The following is a 21,902-nucleotide window of genomic DNA, read 5'->3' as shown; positions in this document are numbered from 1 at the left end:
AAAAGTCTTTGTGCTATGCAGATGGAGGACTGCAGCGGTTATCCTTCTGCACAAGGGTAGTCCATCAGCTGATCCTGAGAAATACAGACCCATTAGTCTGACTAGTCTCATCGGCAAAGCCATGTAAATAATTCTCATGGAAATGATTAATGATGGTGTAGGAAGCCTTCAGACACTGGACCCAATGCAGTCCATTGATAAAACACCCCTAAGAGTTAATCCAGTAGTAAGGAATCTGGGAAATGTGTAGAAAGCAGTCTGGCCTTTGACCAACATGTGGCAAAGATAATAACAAAATCATTCTATGTTGCCCAACTTACAGCTAAGAGTATGACATCCAGGTCCAAGGAAGTTATAGTATCTCTTGACCAATCCGTTATCAGACCTGCCATTGAATACAGTACCTTCTGTGGCATGTTTTGAACCAGAAACTTGTAAGGGTTGGAAAATGCACAAAGTTTTCTAACCTGGAGAATTCAGGGCATAAATACGCTGTCCTATACTGATCGCCTGAAGGCAGTCTCCTGCAGGCTGCTAAGAGGGTATCTTTGCCTGCCTTACAGTCTTCCTCAGACACAGCTCTGACAGATCTGTTGTACATGTGCAAAACAAACAGCACCAGAAACACTAGATCCAAGGATCTAAATTTCACTTGTGACATAGAGTATGCTGGAGAGAGAGTAATTTGCCCCAAAGAATCCATGCACTATGGAATGGGCTCCCATCCGTGTAAAACAGAATTTTCAAGCAAAACCTTGACAGCAGGATGGAAAATCATAAATTTTCCCCAAGTTTGGCCCCTGTGTCCATTATGGATAGAGGCTGTCAATAAAAAAAGCATCATCCTAACACGCCCCAAATCCTTAGCTATGGGCCTATTAACATGCCCCCCATATGATACTTGGACCCAAATGGTTTGGGGTGCACCTAGTAGTCGTTAGCCTACTAGCTATCTTTGAACCTATGAACCCAGTTTTGTTTCTTCAGGGACTGGTGGACTTCTTTAAGAAGATCACCAAGGCAGTGGACGAGGATAAAATGGTTCATACTGCATATCTTGATCTGGCTAAGGCATTTCTTACAGTACTTTGCTTGGGCATTGTTAATAAACTTAAGGAATTAGATATAAACCCTTATGTAGTGCACTGGATAGCCAACTGGCTTACAGGAGACCACCTCCACGAAGAGGTCTTTCACCAGCAGAGTCTCTCAGGGCTCCATGCTGAGTCCACTCATCTTTGGCATCTGCTTCTCTGAATCAAGGCCAGTTACAGTGTGTAAACAAACTGCCCTGTGCAAATCAACTCAAACCCTATCACTGTACTCTGTTTTCTACAGTCTGTTGGAAGGTGATCCATGCCTGGCATATAAGGCATCCTTGGACCCTCCTGTGATGGACTTTTTGCATGTCTGGAAAATGAACAGCATCAAAACTACTAGATCCATGGACTTAAATGTTGCTTATGGTATATATATATATATATATATATATATATATATATATATATATATAAGACATTTTGTATATATATATATATATATATAAGACATTTTGGAGGGAGAGGTAAGTGTCTCAGAGAATTTCCATTCTCTTGAATTGGCTTTTCCCCTTCCCTAACCCTGTTTAAGCATAACTTGGAACAGTGGATGGGAAATTGAAAATTCACCCCTGGTCTGGCACCTATGTCTGTGCTGGACAGAGGCAGTAATTAATGGCTACTGTAACATGTTGCATGCTTTTTCTTTATAGATTTATAGGTCTATAGTATGCTACTGGAGCCTCTGCAATCATAGCCATGCAATCCAAATGTCTCCTGTAAGTTATTGTGCTTTAGAGGTTATTTTGAGGTGGTATATGTTATGATTTAACAGGTTCATAGGTTAGTACTAGGCTGTCTGCCCTTGCAGGCCATTTTAAGCCTAACCAGTTTCCCTTTTTGTATTTGAATGAACCTATCCCATTTGGTTATAGATTGACCTTACCCATCCGATGGTCAGTAACTGTATATTACCCCAATGAGAATAACTGATCATGCCATAGATAATTTTTGGGGACCAGTGCATGGGATAAAGTATTTAGGAGCTGCATCTGTCCATTAGTAGTACAGGGGGCAGTCCTGGGGTAAATTTTTTGTTTCTCATCCTTAGATCTAAGTTGCGCTTCAAAATGGGCTGGGATGAACTTTATTTTATGTAGATGGGGAGGCTGTTCTAGAGCATGGGTATCCTGTGTGAGATGTACCTGCCCTCCAAACTATTCTGTTGATGTTGCAGAAAAAGTTTAGATCCTATGGCAGAGTATTTCTTCTGCCACTTGACTTGTTGATATGCAGTAAATCCATCAGTAGTGGGTTGGAGGATGCCTTGTATGGCAGACACAGGTCAGCTCTTAGCTGCCCGTAGGATACAGAGTATAGTGACAGGACTTTTGAGTCGGTTCATGTAGGACATGTTGTTTAGACCTTGTATTGATTTTGTAAGGTATCTCTGTGAGTTTTCCATTTGTTGCATGTGTTTGAACAGATGCATGCCAAAGAGGGCATTATATTAAATGATTGGCCTAATGAGGGCTGAGTACAGGGGGACAATGATACCCCTAAATCTAGATGCAATCCCTTTTTTAGTAAGCTGTGCAAGGTCAAAAACATTAGCCAGGTCAAGGTATGCCTTGTGCACCATTTTGTCTTCATCCATTGCTTTGGCGACCTTTTCAAAAAAATCCACCAGGTTGAGTAAACATGACCTGCCTTGACAAATTCAAACTGAGACAGGACTAGTGGTGCAGGTTCCTTATGCCCTGATTGATTAATTCCATAAGTCTTTCCATGGCTTTGCATATGAGACTGATCAGACTAATGGGTCTGTAATTGCCTGGGTCTGTGGAAAGTCCACCCTTATGCATGGGAATGGCTGTAGCTATTTTCCATTCACTTGGATGAAAACTGTAATGCCAAGACTGAACAGTGTTGTTAGGGGTGTAGCTAAATCCTGCTTTATGCTACATGAGATGCATTCAAGGCTGTTGTCAGAACCCATTGATGCAGTATTTTTAGCTTTTGATAGCATTTTTAGGACTTGGTCTTGTCCGCATAGCTGGGGGTGAGCAAAGTTTAGGTATATTTTGAGGGATAGATGGAGAAGAGAGAGGGTAAAATTAGAACTTAATTTATTGGCTGATAGGTTAGCTATATATATCTTCACCCTCAGTGTAGGTAACATTTACATCAGCTCACTGCATTCCTGCATTATGCTTTTGAGATTAGGAACATAACTAAAAAATGGCTTGTGATTGTCTTTGGCTTGGGTAGCCATTTTAACCTCAAACTTGGCTTTGGTGAATTTTGTTAAGCTCCTGAGTTGTTTATTTCGGTGACAAGGACTCTAACATTCTGTGAATTACTCTTCTTACTTTTGGTCAAAATTCTTTTTATTTTATTATAAAGTTTGTTGATGTTATGGTTCTACCATGTGGGTTTGTATCTCAGGTTTGCCCTGCAGTTGTTCCTACAGGTACAGATGCATTAATGCTGTGCAAATAGAACAGGAAGTTCCAAACTTCACTTTTTGCAATGCTTATCACAGCAGTTATCCAGTAGAAGCAGTTTTGTCAAGTTAGTTCCAGGGAGACCACAGAATAAGTTATGTACAGATTTGTTACTGAACCAAGAAACTGTATATCGGATCTGGGTTAGACATTATTCAACATTTCCAGATGTTTTGAGGTTAACTGATAGTGCTTATGAGGATGTGATCAGTGCATTGAAAGCTGTATTCTTATGACCTGGAATCCCAGCTATAGGTGTATAGGACGATTATCTGCAGTATGATAATGTTGAGTTAAGAGCATTTTTAGAGCAATGTGATGTCTGGCCTCAACCTTGCAGAGCCTAGTAGCAGTGGCATAGCTAGGGTAGTGTGAAGGGATTCCACCTTGAGTGCAAGGCATTAGAAGGAGCGATCTGCAGTAGCCAGTCGGTTAGTAGTGCAGCACTGGCATTCATTTTGCAAAGTATATAAGCTATAGCAATAGATTTTCTACAGTTTTAAAAGTAGAAAAAGCTTTATTGTAAAGTTGAGTGGGGGCATAGTCTAAAAGACTGAGAAACCAAAACATGAGTATAAAAAAAACTATATACATCCTAGATTTACAGCAAATTGTTCTCAGAAACTGGGATGTAAAGGTCATCGAGACATTGGTGGATATTGGGAGGGAAAATCCATTCCTAGAAATTGGGATTCTGAGGCCATGCTGGGGGATACCAGGAGAGTGGATTCCACTACATTTTGCTGAATCTCACCTGGCTGAAACTTCAACCAGATGAAACAAACTGGTCAAAGTTTAAACTGGATGAACTACACATGCAGACATTTTTTGCAGTAAGTCTTGCTACCATTCCATCCCCTTACTTACATGTACTAGCTCCATGGTTGCACAGCTTTGCAGAAAGAAATGACTTTTCTCTCAAAGGAATTGCTGTTCCACTGAGTGCCTTGCACATCTGTATTTTGTTTTTTGCCTGATCCTACTGCTTTGAAGGATTTTCTGCACCTTTCATATACCATTGTAAACACTGACCCATTGCCAAAGCATTCTGCTTCCCCTCTACTTCACCAAAAGTTGCCCCTCTTTGCCTTCCAAATGCTTTTACTTCTGCTTAAAGACATCAGTTGTACAAGACACAAGGCTTGCCATGACCATTTATTGTAGTGGCTGATATTTTTTAGAATTGAAAAAAACAATTAACAGAGGCCATACAGACTAACAATTGACTGTAGACCTAGAAAGTAAGACTGAATTATCCTGTTTTATTTATTTTTTCCTTTGTATGCATTTGCATTACTTGTGGTATTTGTTTCTTGTTGCATTCTGTTTAGGAGCCCAGGATCTACCTCAAGTAATGACGTCTCAGGGTCTTGTGACTACTTCCAACAGTCAACATGAGATTACGTTAACAATTAACAACTCCAGTCTCAGTCAGGTTCTCGCACAAGCTGCTAATTCCAGCTCCACTAACGCAACAGGAACACCACAAGAGATTACACTCACCATTTCAGGTCAGTATTTAGTTTTGTATATTTTTTAAGCATTTTTATGTTTTATATCCTGTACTTCCATTTTTATTGCAAGCTGTAGGACGTCAAAGCAAAACTGGCAGCTTATTGCAAATTATGGTATGTTGATACTGTGTTGCAAAGAAATACTTAAAAGCCAAATGCATAAACTTGGAGAAGTGGTTATATGTAATCTTGACTTAGAGTGATAAAGCTCTAACAACAACTTGGGTGACCCCAGTTTGATTAGGGACTGAGGTGCCTGCTGGAGTTGGCATGGTGGAGAAGTGGAATGAAAAAAAAAAATTAGCTTGTTCACAGCTGGTTGTGGGAGTGGTAGGGAAGCATGTATCCAGGCATACTCTCTGAGTTGGATTTGAGACTGGGGATACGTTGGAGAGAGGCTACTGAGTCAAGGGGCAGTACAGTGCACATGGAGGTGTGGACATGCACAAAGACCCTTTGCATACCAACCACTTGATGCTGCAAACGTGCTCAGGAAATGGTAAGGTCTAAAGTTATGAAGCTGAACCCTAGCACACAGATGATGACTCGACTTCCTGACTTGCTCAGCTCTCACCACAGGGAAAGAGTCGGCCTGTCACCCTGGAAGGTCAAACACTCTGGCGGTTGACTGGGAAGAAGAGAGCGCAATGCTTATCTCCACAGTGAGAAAAGAAACAAAAAATTGTAGTGCATGTATATGTGTTTTATCTACAAAGTAACATGATTAATTTAGTACAGGAATCAGATCATTGTTTACTACGGCTTGTTTTACTTCTCCACATATGACAGCATAACATTGTACTTGTGACGGGAAAGTGTTTTGTTGCAAAGCTACTAGAGAACTGCCTTTAGCGTTTGACAGCTGGTATCTAGTTATCATATGGTTAGAAGATAATGTACAAAGGTACTTAAAAGTGCTAAACTGTTTGCAGGAGTTCAAAGGTATCTTACTAGGCTATTGATCTGTGAGGATCTTAAGTCTAGCTTTACACTTCTGTGATAGTTTTAAGCTATTATATTGTGTGACTGAATAACCCAGAGACAGGCAGAACCAGAAAACGTTGGAAAATGTACTTGTTTCCCCTATCCATGAGAGACAGACATGCTAAACTGGGGGTGAATTTGTGATTACCCATCCACTTTCCAGATTGCATCCAAATTGTTTGAATAGAGTAAGAAGTACTTTACTCAATGTGGAGTGGAAGACTGCCTCATAGAAGCAATATTGTCTGTGATACATACCTGTCCCTCCCAACATGTTCTATTTATGTTGCTAAAGAGATTGAGATCCCTTGAGCTGTTTATGCTATAGTTGCACTCACGAATGTGTAATAGGTCTGACAGGATAGGTCCTGCTGAGAACTGTATACACTATGCAAAGGTCGTCTGTCAGTAGTCTGTATGATGCAGAGAAGGAGGACAAGACTTTGAAACAGCCTGCATAGTTTTGATGATTTAGGCCCTTGTTTTTTAATGATTAATACATTTTTAATGTGCGTTGTGGTCACTACAGTTGTGACAAGTGTTTAGACAAGTGCATACCAAAAGGAGCATTGTACTCTGTAATCTGCCATATGAGTGCCGAGTACAATGGAAAGTTTACAGCCATGGACCTAGATGTCACATCTTCACAAATAAGCTGTGCAAAGAAAAAGAACTCCCTTACTGTAGTGGTTAAGTGTTGATCAAAGGACAGTTTGTTGTTGACAACTGTTCCCATATTGCTAACAATTTTCATAGGTATGTTGGCAGTGTGATAGTTACAAGGGGAGTCATGTTTGCTAAAGCATGCAACTATATATTTCTTGGCATTTAGTTTCAGTCCATGGTTTTGACACTGGGTGTTTATTTGAGACAGGACCTCTTAGAAGTTCTTTTCATCCTCAGGGGAGTTTGTGGTGGCCCCAGGTTTCAGGTCATCTGCAAACTTGGTCAGTTATAAACTCTTAACATTTGCTTTGATCCCCAAGAACTGCAGACTTGGTTGGTCATAAATCCTTAACATTTACTTTGGCCTCCAAGAACTAGATACCAAAGAGGGGTGGCCCAGGTCTGAACCCTGAAGTACAACACTAATGGTAGGCCTTTTTTGGAGGAGGTGGAGTTCTGCATCCTGGTTTCCTGTGTTTTGTTTGTGATCCAGGTTGCTATCCAGTGACTTACATAGGGGTTTATATTTAATTGGGAGTTTGCTGTGATACTTTAGTGAAGGATGGTGCCTTTTTTGAAGTGCAGAAATGTGATATGTACTGATTTGTCCTCATCCATTGCTTTAGTAACTTTTTCAAAGATGTTGACCAGTGTATGTAAGCAGGATCTGCCCTTGATGAATACAAATTGGTTTGGATTAAGAGTCTGCAAGTTACTTGTATCTTTATTAATTTCATAATGATCCTTTCCATAACCCTATAGATGAGGTTGGGAGGGTGGCCTAATGATTAAGGTGTTTGCCTTACAAACACAAGGTGCAGGGTTTGAGTCTCACAAGGGATAATTGGCTAGGCTTAAAATGGCTCGCAAGGGGAGTTAGCTTAGTACTAACCTATGAACCTGTAGCTGTCCACCATTCATCCAGCACAAAGCCTGTATTAAGGCTGATATTGACTAGCCTTTGCAGGGGGTCTGACAATTCATGTTTCAGGGTGACCAGAAAGCAGCTTGGTATATTATCGGACTCCATGTATATAGAGATGTCCTTCCATATCACTGTTCTAATATTCCTTACATAAGGGATTCCCTGCCTGCATACCAAAGCCTTAGGAATATATAGACATTGTATGTCACATGTATTCTCCCTGCTCAAGGAGTAGGGCATAAAGGCGACATACAGATATACATACCCCAGAACTTCTTTGCCGCCGGTCCAATTGCCATTATTGATCATTAGTCTGAATGCTCTTTCTTCTGTGCTGGTTACAAAGCCGTGTTTCAGACAAGTGCCCCATTGGGATTTCATCTTATCTATTTCTACTTTTATTTTATGAGTGTACAAGTCATCCAGAAAAGGAAAATTTCAATGTGGGAAGCAGATTTCCCATAAAGATTGTCACAAGGATTGTCTCTTTTGTTTGGGTGCTTTTCATGACCATACATAGTGTTCTATCTGCCAAGCATTTGTCCCCAAGATCCTACATAGTCGCCTCTCCTCTTTGTAGATTTACATGGAGAACCAACATCTTAAATTGTTGGTGAAAGGTACCACGGTGGAAATTTCCCATCCCAAAGGTCAGCTGCCTACCAAGAAAAAGGCCAAAAAACGTTTATCTGATTTGGCTGCTGTCCTGCCTCCCCTGGACATTTCTCTTAAGGCTGGTGAAAGCCCAGAGAATTGTCTGGTTGTCTCGGACTCCTCTGCTGTGACCTTGTTGGAGGAAGGAATTAATCCAATTTCTCGCATGTCCTTGCAGGCTCTGCAGATGTCCATTCAGGATGTTGAGGGGGTAACTCAGCTGATTATTTCTGAAGGACCAAGGAATGTACTGGAAATCCTAGTCAGGGAGGAGATTCTTACTATGTTGGTTGAGTGTTGGCAAGGGTCTGAACTGCTTAGGGTTTTTAGGGTACACATTCCTCAAAAGAAGATACAAAAAAAAGCATATTTCTCCTGCTGGTAAAGATCCCCAGCATGAATGGCAGGATTTTACTCAGGGGGTTTTCAATTCTTTAATGACCTTAAAGCTTCCTCAGTGAGTTTCTGTGCCTGCTCTTCCTTGGTCGTCTACTCCCCTTAAGAGGCCCAGAAAGCAGGGGTCCTCTGCAGAAGATTTGGATTGTGGGGAAGAGTCTTTGGCATATTCTTCTCAAATCCCCTCTCCATTGGATTATGGACCTGAGGAGGAAGATTCTATTAGTTCAGTCTCTCCCTTAGAAGAGTTCTCCATTGGGGGCACTATTTCTTTCATGATAGAATTTTTCAGATGGGATTGTTCTCAAGTTTCTGATATTCAAAAGAGGTATAATGAACTCTAGATGGAGTCTCCTAAGCCCTCTGTTGTACCTCCAGTATTGGCTATCCTTTTCGATACCTGTTCAGCAGCCTCTGTGGCCCCTTATTCTTAATCTGCAGTGTAACTGGTAATTGTAAATTCTTGTACAAATGTCCTTCTGCTGAGCCTTTTGTAGTGTCGGTTTCTTCTGACAAACCCACAAAAAACAAAAAAACACAAGAAAACATGTCAAGCTGGAAGAACAGCCAAGTCCAAGGCATTTTTACTAATGTTGAACCTTTACCACAAGAAATCATGGCAAATTGGAAGAGCAACCAAGTCCAAGGCATTTTGCTAATGTTGAACCTTTAATGTTGCAAATTTTTACTAATAGGAAAGACTCAAAGCTGTTTATTGTCCTTTCTTTTTCTTGATTTACTTTATCCAGGTGGTTGACTGATTGCATTAATTTCTGTGATAAGTAGTACAGAAAATCTTTGATATGTTTGTGCTTACAGTTTATTCACTAGGGAGAGTGGCTACCTGTCATGCATTTTTTATGAATTTATCCTTAGGTGAATTTTGTACAGTGGCAGCGTGGGCTTCGATGCATTCATTATAAGACATTACAAGGTGGATGCAATCTCTTTAGGTTCAAAGGTTTACACTAGGCTAACAACCACCAGTGTCTTTACAAGCCTAGCTGTGCAACCCAACTCAGTTTTGTCCCAGAGTTCATTGGACACCTGTATGGTGGGGTATGTTATTAAAGTGGTAGGTAAGGGTATGTGGTGGTGGGGGTATGTTAGTTGGGAATTAATTTAGTTACTGTTGACCTTTGTCCATTTGGGGGCCAGACTGGGGTTGAATTTGTGATTTCCCATCCAGTGATCAAGGTTCCTTTTGAATAGGGTCAGGGATGAACTCTGCTTCCTATAGATGGGGATCTGATTCCATAGAGCAGGGATCCTTTCCGACACATATTGATCCCTCTAGCAGGTTCTATTTATGTTGCAGACAAAGTTCATATCCTTGGATCTAGTGTTTATGGTGATGTCTGTCTTGCAGATATGCAAGAGATGCATCAGAGCTGGATCCGAGGGTGCCTTATATGCTTGGCACAGATCTTCTCTCAGTAGCCTGTAGGAGAGTGAGTACAGAGATAGGAACTTAAGGCGATCTGTGTAGGACAGGGTATTTGTGTCCTGGTTTCCCCTGGTAAGGAACCTTTCAGATTCATATGTGAATACTAGGTTAATGGCACAAGAGCCTTGACAAGGCTAGCCAGTGATACCCAGGATATGACAATATTATATCTTAATTTCCCAGGTATGGGATGGGGTGGTGTCAGGGTAGTGGGCCTATGGGTATTGGAGCCTTGAGTCATTCTACAGACTGCCTCTGTCCATAAGGGACATGGGCAGTACCGCAGGAGTGAATTTACTGTTTCCTGTCATTTATCCACATTCTTTTTGAAGAGATTGAGTGATGGGCTTTGTTTTACGAAGATGGTAAGTTTATTCCATAGATGAGGTAGTCTTTGGGATATGAATCTGTCTCTCCAGCAAGTTCTTTTAGAGTCACAAATAAGGTTCATGTCCATGGAATGCATAATCCTTGTATAATTGTTCTTACAAATATGTAGCATTTTCTTCAGGGCTGGATCAGAGAAAGCCTTGTAAGTCAGGCAAAACTCCTGTCTCAGACAATATGAGACTGTGTAAAGGGATAGGGTCTTTAGTAGGTGTGCCTAAGACATGTGTCTTACACTTTGTATTTTTTTAGTGAGAAACCTCTGGGACCACACCAGTTGGTGAAAGTGCCTGGTTAGGTACATGCAGAAGGGAGCATTGTACTCTATTATGGGCCTGATGAGGGCCGAGTACAATGGCATTATGACTTTCTTTGATCTGGATGCCAAGCCTTTACTCATAAATTGAGGCGAGCATAAGAATTTCCTCACTATTGTAGTTACCTAGTCATCAAAGTTTAGGTTATCTGTGCTCTTAGGTCCCTCGCCACTGGGTCTACTTTTAGAGATATGCTATCAGTATTATAATTTGCAAGGATATCTGCTTTTCCAAATGGTATGATTACAGATTTTTTAGCATTTAGTCTCAGACCATGGTTTTGGCACCAGTCATTAGTCATTTTTAGGCATGTTTGTAGGACTTCCCTTTGACGAAGCCAAATTGGGTCTGGTCCAATTTTTAGAGATTTCTATGATGTTGTCAGTCAGATCCATGATAATTCTCTCCATGGCCTTACAGATAAGACTGGTCAGGCTTATGAGTCAGTAGTTCATTGGGACAGTTGATTGGTCCCCTTTGTGCAGAGGGACAAGTGTTGTAGTCCTCCATTCCTCTGGGAAAAAGCCAATCTGGAGGCTATGGTTAAAAAGGGTTTCTGGTGGCCTTGGTAGATTCTGTTTTCAGATATTTAAGTAAGGACTTGTTTCCTCGTAATGACCAGTAGGGGGATGGCTGCAGGTATTTCTTTAGGTTTGGTAGGAGGTGATGGGGGTGGAGTTTGAACTGAATTTGTTGCCCAGTAGGTTTGCTATAGTTTCAGGCTGGGTGTAAGTGCTGCTGTTCATGATTAACTTGCACACTTCTGAGCATTTCCCCTAAGGTTATGAATGTAATTAAAAAGGTCTTATGGTTATCTTTCACCTGGGCGGCTATCTTTGCCTCCTAGTTTGCTTTGGCAGATTTGACCAGCTCTCTCATTTGTTTACTCAGACTGGTGAGTGTCTTTTTGCACTGTTTTGTCCATTTGTTCTTGGCTGTGGAGAGGATTTGTTTTTGTTGAACAGCCTGTTTATGCTAGGGGTACACCAGGGTGGTTTATTTTTGCCATAGGTTTCAACTATGAATGTGGTTGTACAGTGTTTTTTTGTACAGCTCAGAGTAGGCCTCAGTGTCATCTGGGTTAGGAGGAGCTTGGAAGTTTAATAAGTTGTCACTTAGTTTGAGGTAATTGGCCTTAGCAAAGTTCCTAACAGGTTTGGAGTTTGGTGGGGGCTCTAGGTTAGTTTTAATACTAAAGGAGATCATATTGTGGTCAGATTTGACCATAGAGGAGTTAGTACACTGGAGGGAGCAGCATCCCCCATGTTTGTGAGTATAAGTGTAGGATATGTGTACTTCTAGTTGAGGGGCTAACTAGTTGCTCCAGGGTGTTTGTGTTGACAAAGTCCAAAAACCTCTGAGATAGTGAATTATGGGTCATATAAGTCTCTCATTTTATGGACAGGTAGTTGAAGTCACCCTTAAGTATGGTGTTAGGCTGAATGTTAAGAGATTCCAGTAGGTTTAGGTAGGAGGTATGGTTTTTCCAGAATCATGTTAGGGGATCTGTAGTTAGCAAGGTTATGATAGTGGATCGCACCTGTAGTTAGATGGGCATGGAACAACTCAAATAGTCATGTTGTTGGACCAGTCTAGCAGTGTACATGTCATTTATATGAACACTGAGACATCTCCTCCCTTTGTTCTATCCTGAGCTGAAGGGAATTGAAATGTATAAAAGGCATTATAGCCTTTGATAGCTAGGGTGCTTTCTGTGGTTTTGAACCATGTTTCCATGATCGCACACGTCTGCATTTTCCAAAGTGAGGAGTGCTTCCAGGGAGTGCAGTTTTTTATTTAAACTCCTATTGTTGAGCAACAGTACCTTTAGGTAGTCGTGAGTGATTTTTGTTATATTGTAGGGTTTAACAACTTGACATGGCCTTAAAGGCACTATGGGGATAAAGTTTTTGCCAGTGTCCAGAACCCAGGTGGTGACAAGTGCATAACCCTCTCTGGCAAAAAAGTGCAGTTTGTCGAGCTTGTCTCCCCAGGCTGACAGACATTGGATCCCCTTGTTGTGACACCAGAAAGTAAGCCAGTTGTTGAATTCAGTTATTTTTTGCAGGTACTGTGGCATCATCAAGGCTAGATTCATTCCCCCCTTGGGACACGTATTTGAAAGCTCCATTATGTCTCTGTTCGTATAGTCCAGTGAGGTACATCTCAGGTCGTTTACACTCACATGGACTATGACCATGTCGTGGCTTAAAGACCTAAGTGTATGGGTGATCTGGCAAATCCTGGCTCCAGACAGACTGTGATTTTCTCCTTGGGTAGCCCGGTAAGAGGGACATCAGTATGTCTTACAATGAAATCCCCAATAGCTAGCAAGTTTGGTTGTGCAGTGGGTTGCCTTATGGGCTTGGAAATGGGGCTACCTATGATTTTCAGAGTTATGTATTGTGTGATATGCTGTATTTTTTGAATGTGTGCACAGCCACTGTGAGATGCTTTTAGGAGGTCTTGGATGTTTGGGTAGATTACAAGGGAGTACTGCTGCATATGTGGGTCTATGTGTTTGTTCCTTAGTTATTGGTAGTGAATGTTTTGGGTGTAGCACTAACAACCTGGTTTGCATTTTTCATGTGTGCATGTGAGAGCTTTGCCTCCAATGACACTGTGCATCTGCATCCCTCACACACTGTGTTTGTCTGTTCAAAAATTAAATGGTTGTCAGTGAACACGAGGCAGTTACGACTCTGCCTTAGGATGTCCATATCCACCAGGCCAGAAGAAGGGATGACAGGCAAGTGCCTATCTATTATACCAGATCCTTCGTAGATGGGAAGGAGTAGGGGGAAGAGTCACTAAAGGTCTAAGTGAGAGTGTTATAGTATAGTATACTATTAGATGATCTGCAGTGGTGCTGCCCTCTGCATAAACTGGCAGTTCTTCACAAAGCTGTGAATAGTGGGAGATGTTTTCCATACAAGCTTCTAAACTGGAGAGGTTTGCTTATATACAAGGCACAGGTAACCTCATTTGAATGCAAATGCAAGGCTTCTGTACTAGCAGGATGAAAGACCTTTACACAGTTAAGCCCTCAGGCCAGTCAGATAAACAGACAGTAAGCCTTCGGCCAGCAGTTCCCATCTCAGATGGGTTGAAGCAGCCCTCAACTCTCACCCGAGTGCAAAAAAAAAAAAACAACCCTTAATGTGAAATGAACTGGTTTTGAAACTCAAGTGCAGTAACAGTGCTTTACAACAAAAGGCAGAACTCCTGCACTGTCAGGAATACTTGGAAATAAGTTCACAAACCTTGAGAAATATTCACAAATACAGAAAAAAGTACGCAAATGTAGGAGAACTTCAGCAAACACAGAAAAAATTTTGCAAAATTTAGAAATATTTTGGCAAGCTTGGAACAGCTTTTGCAGTATTAGAGGAGGTTAGGAAATATCAGAATACTGTTAAAGCAATCTAAGAGCAGTACAGTAACAAACAGATGGCTTTTCTTTATCAAGTACAGGGCATTTTAGGGCATTCCAAATCTTGCAAGTCCCTGGTTAGGTACATTCCAAAGGGGAGCATTGTACTCAATGATGGATCTGGTAAGGGTTAAGTAGAGTGGTTCTGTTTTTTCCTTAGACCTGGATGGCATACCCTTGCTTATGATTTGGGTAACTGTCTTTGCTACATGTTGGTCGAACACCAGATTACTATCTACATATGTTCCCAGATCCCTAATTATCAGGTAAACTCATAGAGATGTTTTATCGATGGAGTAATTAGCTTGGATGGAAAACTTCCCAAAGGGTACTATGATGTGTTTCTTTTCACTGAGTTTTAACCTGTGGCTTTCTCACCAGTCATCTGTTTGTGTTTAGACCCACTTGTAGGATGTTGATGGCATGGGGGAAATCTATGTTAGCTCCCAATTTATAGTTATTGTGAATTTGGTAAGCCACAGGCCTTTGACATTAGCCTTGACTTCCAAGAACTACATGTCAAACAGGAGTTGGCCCAACACAGAGCCATGAGGTACTCTGCTGGTGACCAGTCTCTTGGTGGAGGTGGTCCCACTGATCTTGATTTTTGAGTCCTGTCTGTGAGCCAGCTGGCAATGCAGTGAGTTATGTAGAGATTTATGCCTAGTTCTGAAAATTGATCAACAATACCTGTGTGGGATATTGTAATGAATGCCTTGGCCAGATCGAGGTAGGTAGCATGCACCATTTTTCCCTCATCCATAGCCATGGTGATCCTCTCAAAGAATTCTATCAGGTTAAGTGGGCAAGACCTTCCTAACAAAGCCAAACTGTAATGGGTCCAGTGTCTATAGGTTGCCAGTTTCCTTGTTGGTCATTTCCGTAATTCCTTCCATGGCTTTACATACAAGACTTGTCAGACTGATGGTTCTCTAGTTCCTGTGGTCAGTTAATGGTCCAGTCCTATGACGAGGGGTGACTGTTGCAGCCCTCCATTCACATGGTATGTAACCTGTTGTTTTGAGGCTGCAGTTTGAGTGCTTCAAGTGATCCTGTTAGATCATGTTTTAGGCTATTTAGGAGGCAACCTGGGATATTGTTGGGTCTGTAGAAGCAGTATTTTTGGCTTTAGAGAGCACCCTCAAGATTTAGGTATTCCTTCAGGACAACAGTTATTATGGGTACATTCCCACAAAGATGGTCATCCAAGAGGATAAGCTTGAGCCTCTGTCCTGTTGTTGGCAAGGATGGATGTCCTCGTTACCAGGTATGAAAGTTATGTACTTCCATAGTATTTGACCTGAATGGGCAGATCCATCCTCTTCAACATACCTACCATCCGTAAGAAACATGCAGCTGAATGATGGTAATTTACTTGAATCCCTGTCCAGTGAAACAGTTAATTTGAAAGCCACATTCAGCTAATATGATTTTGTGCAGCTTTGGCTAGTATGTATAATGCAGGAGGATGTGGAGGGCTTTCCCATGAGATTTTGCCCTTTATGCAAACTTTTTTTTTTTATTCACTGAAAGTGTTGTTTCGACTGAGTCATTCCTATGGATTGACACTTGAATAAATTACTGGTGGTAAGTTGACATCCTCCAACCCACCCCACTTCAGTTTAGACATGGTGTAGCAAATTCTTTATGGTTATACATTTTGTATCTGATCTTTCTTAGTGTAGCCTACCAGAGATTTGAAAGAGAAGCTAGTTTGCAGAAAAGCATAGGTAAAATAGGAGAGGCTAGTAGCCCGAAAAAATGTTCATCCTTTTTTTTAACACGTATGAAACTGCTAATCCAGTAAGTACATAAAATAATAGTATTATTTAACTTTTTGGGGGCAGATAAGAATGACCTTTTATACAAAGTCCTTTTCAAAATTCAACAGGACACTCCCAAAATCTTGCTGTTGACTCCCTTTTGGCCGAGACAATATTGGTTCCCTCTTCTTCTGCATTTAGCTACGGACAATCATCACAAGTTACCTCACAGGGTGAACCTGCTCACACAAGACAAGGGATCTCTCATCATCCCCACCTGACCACTCTTCAGCTGACACTGTGGGTGATAGGACTTTGATTCCATGTAGACACCATTTTTCTGAGGACATGCTTAGGGCCCTGCAGGAGACCAGAAAACCCGATACTAGGAAATACTACGTATCCAGATGGAAGAGGTTTTCTGTTTAGTGTTTTTCTTGTAACCTGGATCCACTTTCTGTGGATGTTCCTTTGGTTCTCTCTTATTTTTGTGAATTGCTCAATGCTGAGTTAGCTTATTCTTCTGTTAAGGCCTACTTTTCAGCTCTGTCTGCTTGTCTGCCTTTATCTCCCCCTTTAACTTATAGAATTGAGGCTAAACAATTCCTAAAAGGAGTCCTGGTGTCCTTCATTTTAGGCCTCCCAGGAAACTTGTTCCTCCTCCCTGGGATCTTAATTTTGTTTTGGAAAAATTGATGTAGGCTCCTTTTGAGCCTGCAGCTTACGCTTCCTTGCAGCATTGCTCTTGGAAGACTGTTAGCCCTTATTTCTGCCAGACGGGTGTCTGAGCTTCAAGCTCTTATGGCTTGTCTTCCTTTTTTTGTGCTTCATAAGGACAGATGAGAACCAACCTGGGCTTCTGTGCCTGCACTTACCAATCACTACAAGTTGGATAGAATCTCCAGGGCTAGGGCTAGAGCAAGTTTTACTAGAGCCATCCTTCATGGCTTCCTAGAGGGCTGTGCTGGTCCTTATTCCTCCCAAGTTTCTTCCTGTGCTTTTCCACTCTCCCTAATGTAATGAATACTGCAACATTGATATGGAAGGACATAGTGCACTTGTGTAAAATCTTACCATAATGGTAGATGTCCTTCTCTTCACTGTTGCAGTATTCACTCCCTCACTCCACCCTTGATCCTTTTCTCCTCTGGATGTACTGATTACCTTTTCTTTACCTTAGATTAACGTTCCTGCTGGGGCTCTCAGTTCTGAGGATGGTACATCCAGACATCACCTTTATGCCCTATACTATGCAAATATCATACGTGTGGCATACAGTGTACCTTAAAGCAACCTAGAGTTTGGTATACTGGCCGGAAGTTGGACCGCTCTTGGCAGGGGATCCCTAATGTATTGAATACTGCAACAGTGAAGCGAAGGACATCTACCATTATGGTAAGATTTTACACAACTGCACTATATGTATGTTTTTGCACTAATGCTTACTTACACACCTGCACACACACACACACACATATATATATATATATATATATATATATATATATATATATATATATATATATATATATATATATATATATATATATGCGTGTGTGTGTATGTATATATATATATATATATATATATATATATATATATATATATATACACACACACACACATATATATATATATATATATATATATATATGTGTGTATATACAGTGGATATAAAAAGTTTACACACCCCTGTTAAAATGGTTTTGTGATATAAAAAGATGAGTCCACAATAAATAATTTCAAAACTTTTCCCACCTTTAATATGACCTGTAGCCTGTACAATTAAATTGAAAAACAAACAAATCTGTTACAGGAAAAAATATAAAAAAAAATGTACAATATGCCGGTTGCATAAGTGTGCACACCCTTAAACTAATACTTCGTTGTGTGTGCACACCCTTAAACTAATACTTTGTTGAAGCACCTTTTGATTTAATTAGCTGCCTGTCGGGTGCCAGGATCTGCCACATAACAAGCACTCAGGTCACTCCAGAACAAGTACAAATATGACTCTGTCATTGTCCATGTTGGTGTGAATGACCTGAGCCATACCTCTCTGGACTACATGAAAAGAGATGTGGAAGAGCTCTCTGATCACGTAGCCCAGGCCAGTATGACTCTGACCCGGAGTAGCATCCTGCCCTCACCAAGAATGATACCACGGTATAAAGAAAAAATTGTCAGTTTCAACAATTGGCTAAGTTTCTGGTGTCATTCAAAGGGGATCCAATGTCTGTCCTCCTGGGATGACATGCTCGACAAGCCACGCTGCTTCGCTAGAGATGGCTTGCACCTGTCATCCTTAGACTTTCAAATACTGGCCAAGGCACTTGCCACCCCCATAGTGCCTTTTTTTGGCAAGGCTCAAAAGACAAACCCACCACCGTAAATAGCACAAGTAACAAAAAACTGAAGGTAATGCTACTCAGTGCCAGAAGTCTAAACCTCAAAATGCACGCACTCGAGGCACTCCTCAGTATGGAGAAAATCGAAATATGTGCAGTAACAGAAACCTGGTTTAAGGCTCCAGAGAGCACCCCAGCACTACCAGGCTACAACTCATACCATACATTTCAGCCACAGAACCCAGACCGAAATATAAAAGGTGGGGGCGTATCCATATTCATCAAGGAATCCCACACCTCCAGGTTAGTGGAACAGCACGATGCTTCAGAGATAATCCACGTGCAAATAACAACGGGCAAAACTGCAGTTCAAATTGTTGCCTGCTACAGATCACCCACCATATCCCAGGACCCCCATTCCGCATTTCTGGAAACACTAGGAAATATAAAGGTCCTACCAAACACCCTAATATTGGGTGATTTCAATTACCCAAACATTAACTGGGAGAACTACTCAAGTACTAACTCCCTTGCCCAACATTTCCTAGAATTTATAAACTCAAACGCCCTGGATCAACTGGTCAGCACTCAACATATAGGACCTGGTGATCACCAACATGGGCGACCGGTGCTCCACACCAGAGGTCAACCCCTCGCTGGTTTGATCTGACTATAAACAAATTACATTGGCTATCGACGTTCTTCCCCCACCCCCGGACAAGGAAACCACCGTGAAAAACGTTTCAAAAGCAAACTTCACATTACTTAAGACCGAGGTGGAAAGTTTCAAAGCTCCCATGCTAAACGATAATGCTGTCCAAGCTACAAAATCCTTTACTAATGCATTCTATGGACACCTACAAGAATGCATGAATCATGCTATCCCAAGCAAAACCAAGACTCACTTCTCCAAGAAAAGGAAACCAGTCTGGTGGACACTTGCCATAAACAACCTGTACAATAGAAGGAGGAAACTAGTACAGAAAAGAATAAAATCCCAAGAAGGGAAGACATCCTTGATCAGTATCAGCAAGAAACTACGATCCCTCATAAAATCATCCAAGGCGAGCTTCAAAAGAAAAATTGTCAAGGACACCAAAGATAACCACAAGGCATTCTTTAGCTATGGCAAGAATCTAAGTGGCAATGCTCAGGTCTGCTCAGAGTTTGTGCAGAATGGCACAAAATACACTGAACCGACTGATATCGCCAACATCCTGGCAGACAGAGTCAGCACAAACTTCACTCCCCTCTCACTCCCAAAAGGGCCCATAACCATACCAGAAGAATGTAGACCCCCTGAAATCACAGACACTCAGGTTAAAACAGCCCTCTCCAAAGCCAAAAACACAGCATCAATGGGACCGGATGGTGTCCCAGGCTGCATCCTACACAAGCTCAAAGATGAACTAACCCCTCACCTAGACATACTGTTCAAACTCAGCCTCTGCACGGGTTACGTGCCCATAGAGTGGTGCACAGCAATGGTTATTCTGCTCCACAAAGTGGCGCCACAACAGACCCTGGGAACTATCACCTCATAAGCCTGACTAGCTTGGTCTGCAAGGCTTTGGAGCGCATCATCATGGAACTCATTAACAGAGACATTGGGTACCTTCAAACACTGGACCCCACCCAGTTTGGCTTTGTTAAGGGCAGATCATGCCTCCTAAACCTGGTGGACTTCTTTGAGATAGTTACCAAGGCTATAGATGAGGGAAAGGTAGTACACACAGCCTACCTAGACCTCACAAAGGCCTTCAACACTATTCCCCATTCTGGTATTATAGACAAGCTCACCACCCGGAACATAAACCCCTACATCACAAGATGGGTTGCCAACTGGCTCACTTACAGAACCCACATGGTAAGAGTTGCGGGAGCTAGGTTTGACTCTAAACCAGTTACAAGTGGCGTTCCCCAGGGCTCAGTCCTAGGACCCCTCCTGTTTGGCTTATACTTCTCAGAGGTAGAGACAAGCACAGGAGGACTATGGCTGACCAAGTTCACAGACGACTGCAAACTAGGGGCTATAGTTGCCTCTCCGGCTGACACAGACATCCTCCAAAAGGGTCTCACTGAGACGGATACCTGTTGTCAAAATCATGGCCTCAAGCTAAATGCCAAAAAGTACATATTCATCTCCTTTGGAAAAAAAACAAAGTACCCACAAACTACCACATAGGTGGTAGTCCCCCAAATATGGAAGATGTAATAAGGGATCATAGAGTATAATGCCCCGTTTGGGATGTACCTTACAAGACACCTGCAACAGCTGGAAAGACCACAGAAGTACCTCACCAAGAGGATCACTGGCCTCAAATAGATGCCCTATGCAGCTCGACTGAAGAAACTCCAGCTGTACTCCATTGCATACCGCCTACTCAGAGGTGATCTCTGCCTAACGTACAAGGTCATGTCCAACCCAGAATTGATGGACATGCTCCACCTAAAGAAAACCTTATCCCCTCGAGCCACACGCTCTGGGGATCTAAACCTCACCACAACAATAAATAGGACATGCTGGAGGGATAGATTCCTGTCCCAGAGACTTCCCATGCTTTGGAACAAGATTCCAATCTACATTAGGCAGAGCTCCTCGCTAACACTCTTCAAGAAAAACCTTGACGAGTGGATGGGAAACAGAAAGTTTACCCCCCACCGGGGGGATCACTTCAATGGCTCTGCTGGACAGAGGCACAGGGAACTTATCCAAGGGGGCGGCGAAAGCCAACACATTCTAGCAAGGCTTATAAATGCCTTCAGGCAGATAGCCTAGTACCTACCTATGAACCTATAATTACAGCATTCAGTCTTCTTGGGTACATACCTTCCATCAGTTAAAGAGACTCTGATTAACCGCAAATAAAGTTCAGCTCTCCTAGTAGGATTAACCTGACATTTACTCAGTTGCCTACTACAGCAAAAGCCATGCTTCACAGAGAGCTTACAAAATCTCATTGTTGAAAAGTATCAGTCAGGAGAAGGGTACAAAAAATTTCCACAGCATTGGGTATACCATGGAACACAATGAAGACAGATATCAAAAAGTAGAGAAAATATGGGACAACAGTGACATTGCAAAGAACTGGACGTCCCTCCAGAATTGATGAAAAGACAAGACAAAAACTAGTCAGGGAGGCTGCCAAGAGGCCTACAGCAACACTGAAGGAGGTGCAGGAATTTCTGGCAAGTACTGGTTGTGTACTACATGTGATGATAATCTCCCATATTCTCCATATGTCTGGAGTATGGGGTAGGGTTGCAAGAAGGAAGTCTTTTCTTACACAGAAAAATATCCATGCCTGGCTAAAATTTCCAAAACAATCCATCAAGTCTCCCAAAAGCATGTGGGAAAATGTGTTATGGTCTGAGACCAAGGTTGAACTTTTTGGCCACAATTTCAAAAGGTACATTTGGTGTAAAAACAACACTTCAGATCACCAAAAGAGCACCATCCCCATGGTGAAGCATGGTGGTGGCAGTATCATGCTTTGGGGTTGATTTTCTTCAGTTGGAACTGG

At 41.8% G+C, this 21,902-nt stretch overlaps 1 protein-coding gene across 1 annotated transcript in view; it reads left to right on the top strand.

The window, feature by feature from the left end:
* The window catches only part of ZNF236 (zinc finger protein 236), a 1,651,223-nt gene that overhangs the window by 1,225,640 nt on the left and 403,681 nt on the right, over positions 1-21,902 (top strand). The window contains exon 25 of the mRNA XM_044067103.1: positions 4,876-5,055. Coding sequence (XP_043923038.1) covers positions 4,876-5,055 — 180 coding nt within the window. The remainder of the gene's footprint in view (positions 1-4,875; positions 5,056-21,902) is intronic.

This window comes from Protopterus annectens, chromosome 3.part1, assembly GCF_019279795.1.
Source record: "Protopterus annectens isolate FY-2018-M chromosome 3.part1, PAN1.0, whole genome shotgun sequence".
Taxonomy (NCBI): Eukaryota; Metazoa; Chordata; order Ceratodontiformes; family Protopteridae; genus Protopterus; species Protopterus annectens.
The sequence above is the reverse complement of the archived record's forward strand: the minus strand, read 5'-3'. Positions and strand labels throughout refer to the sequence as shown.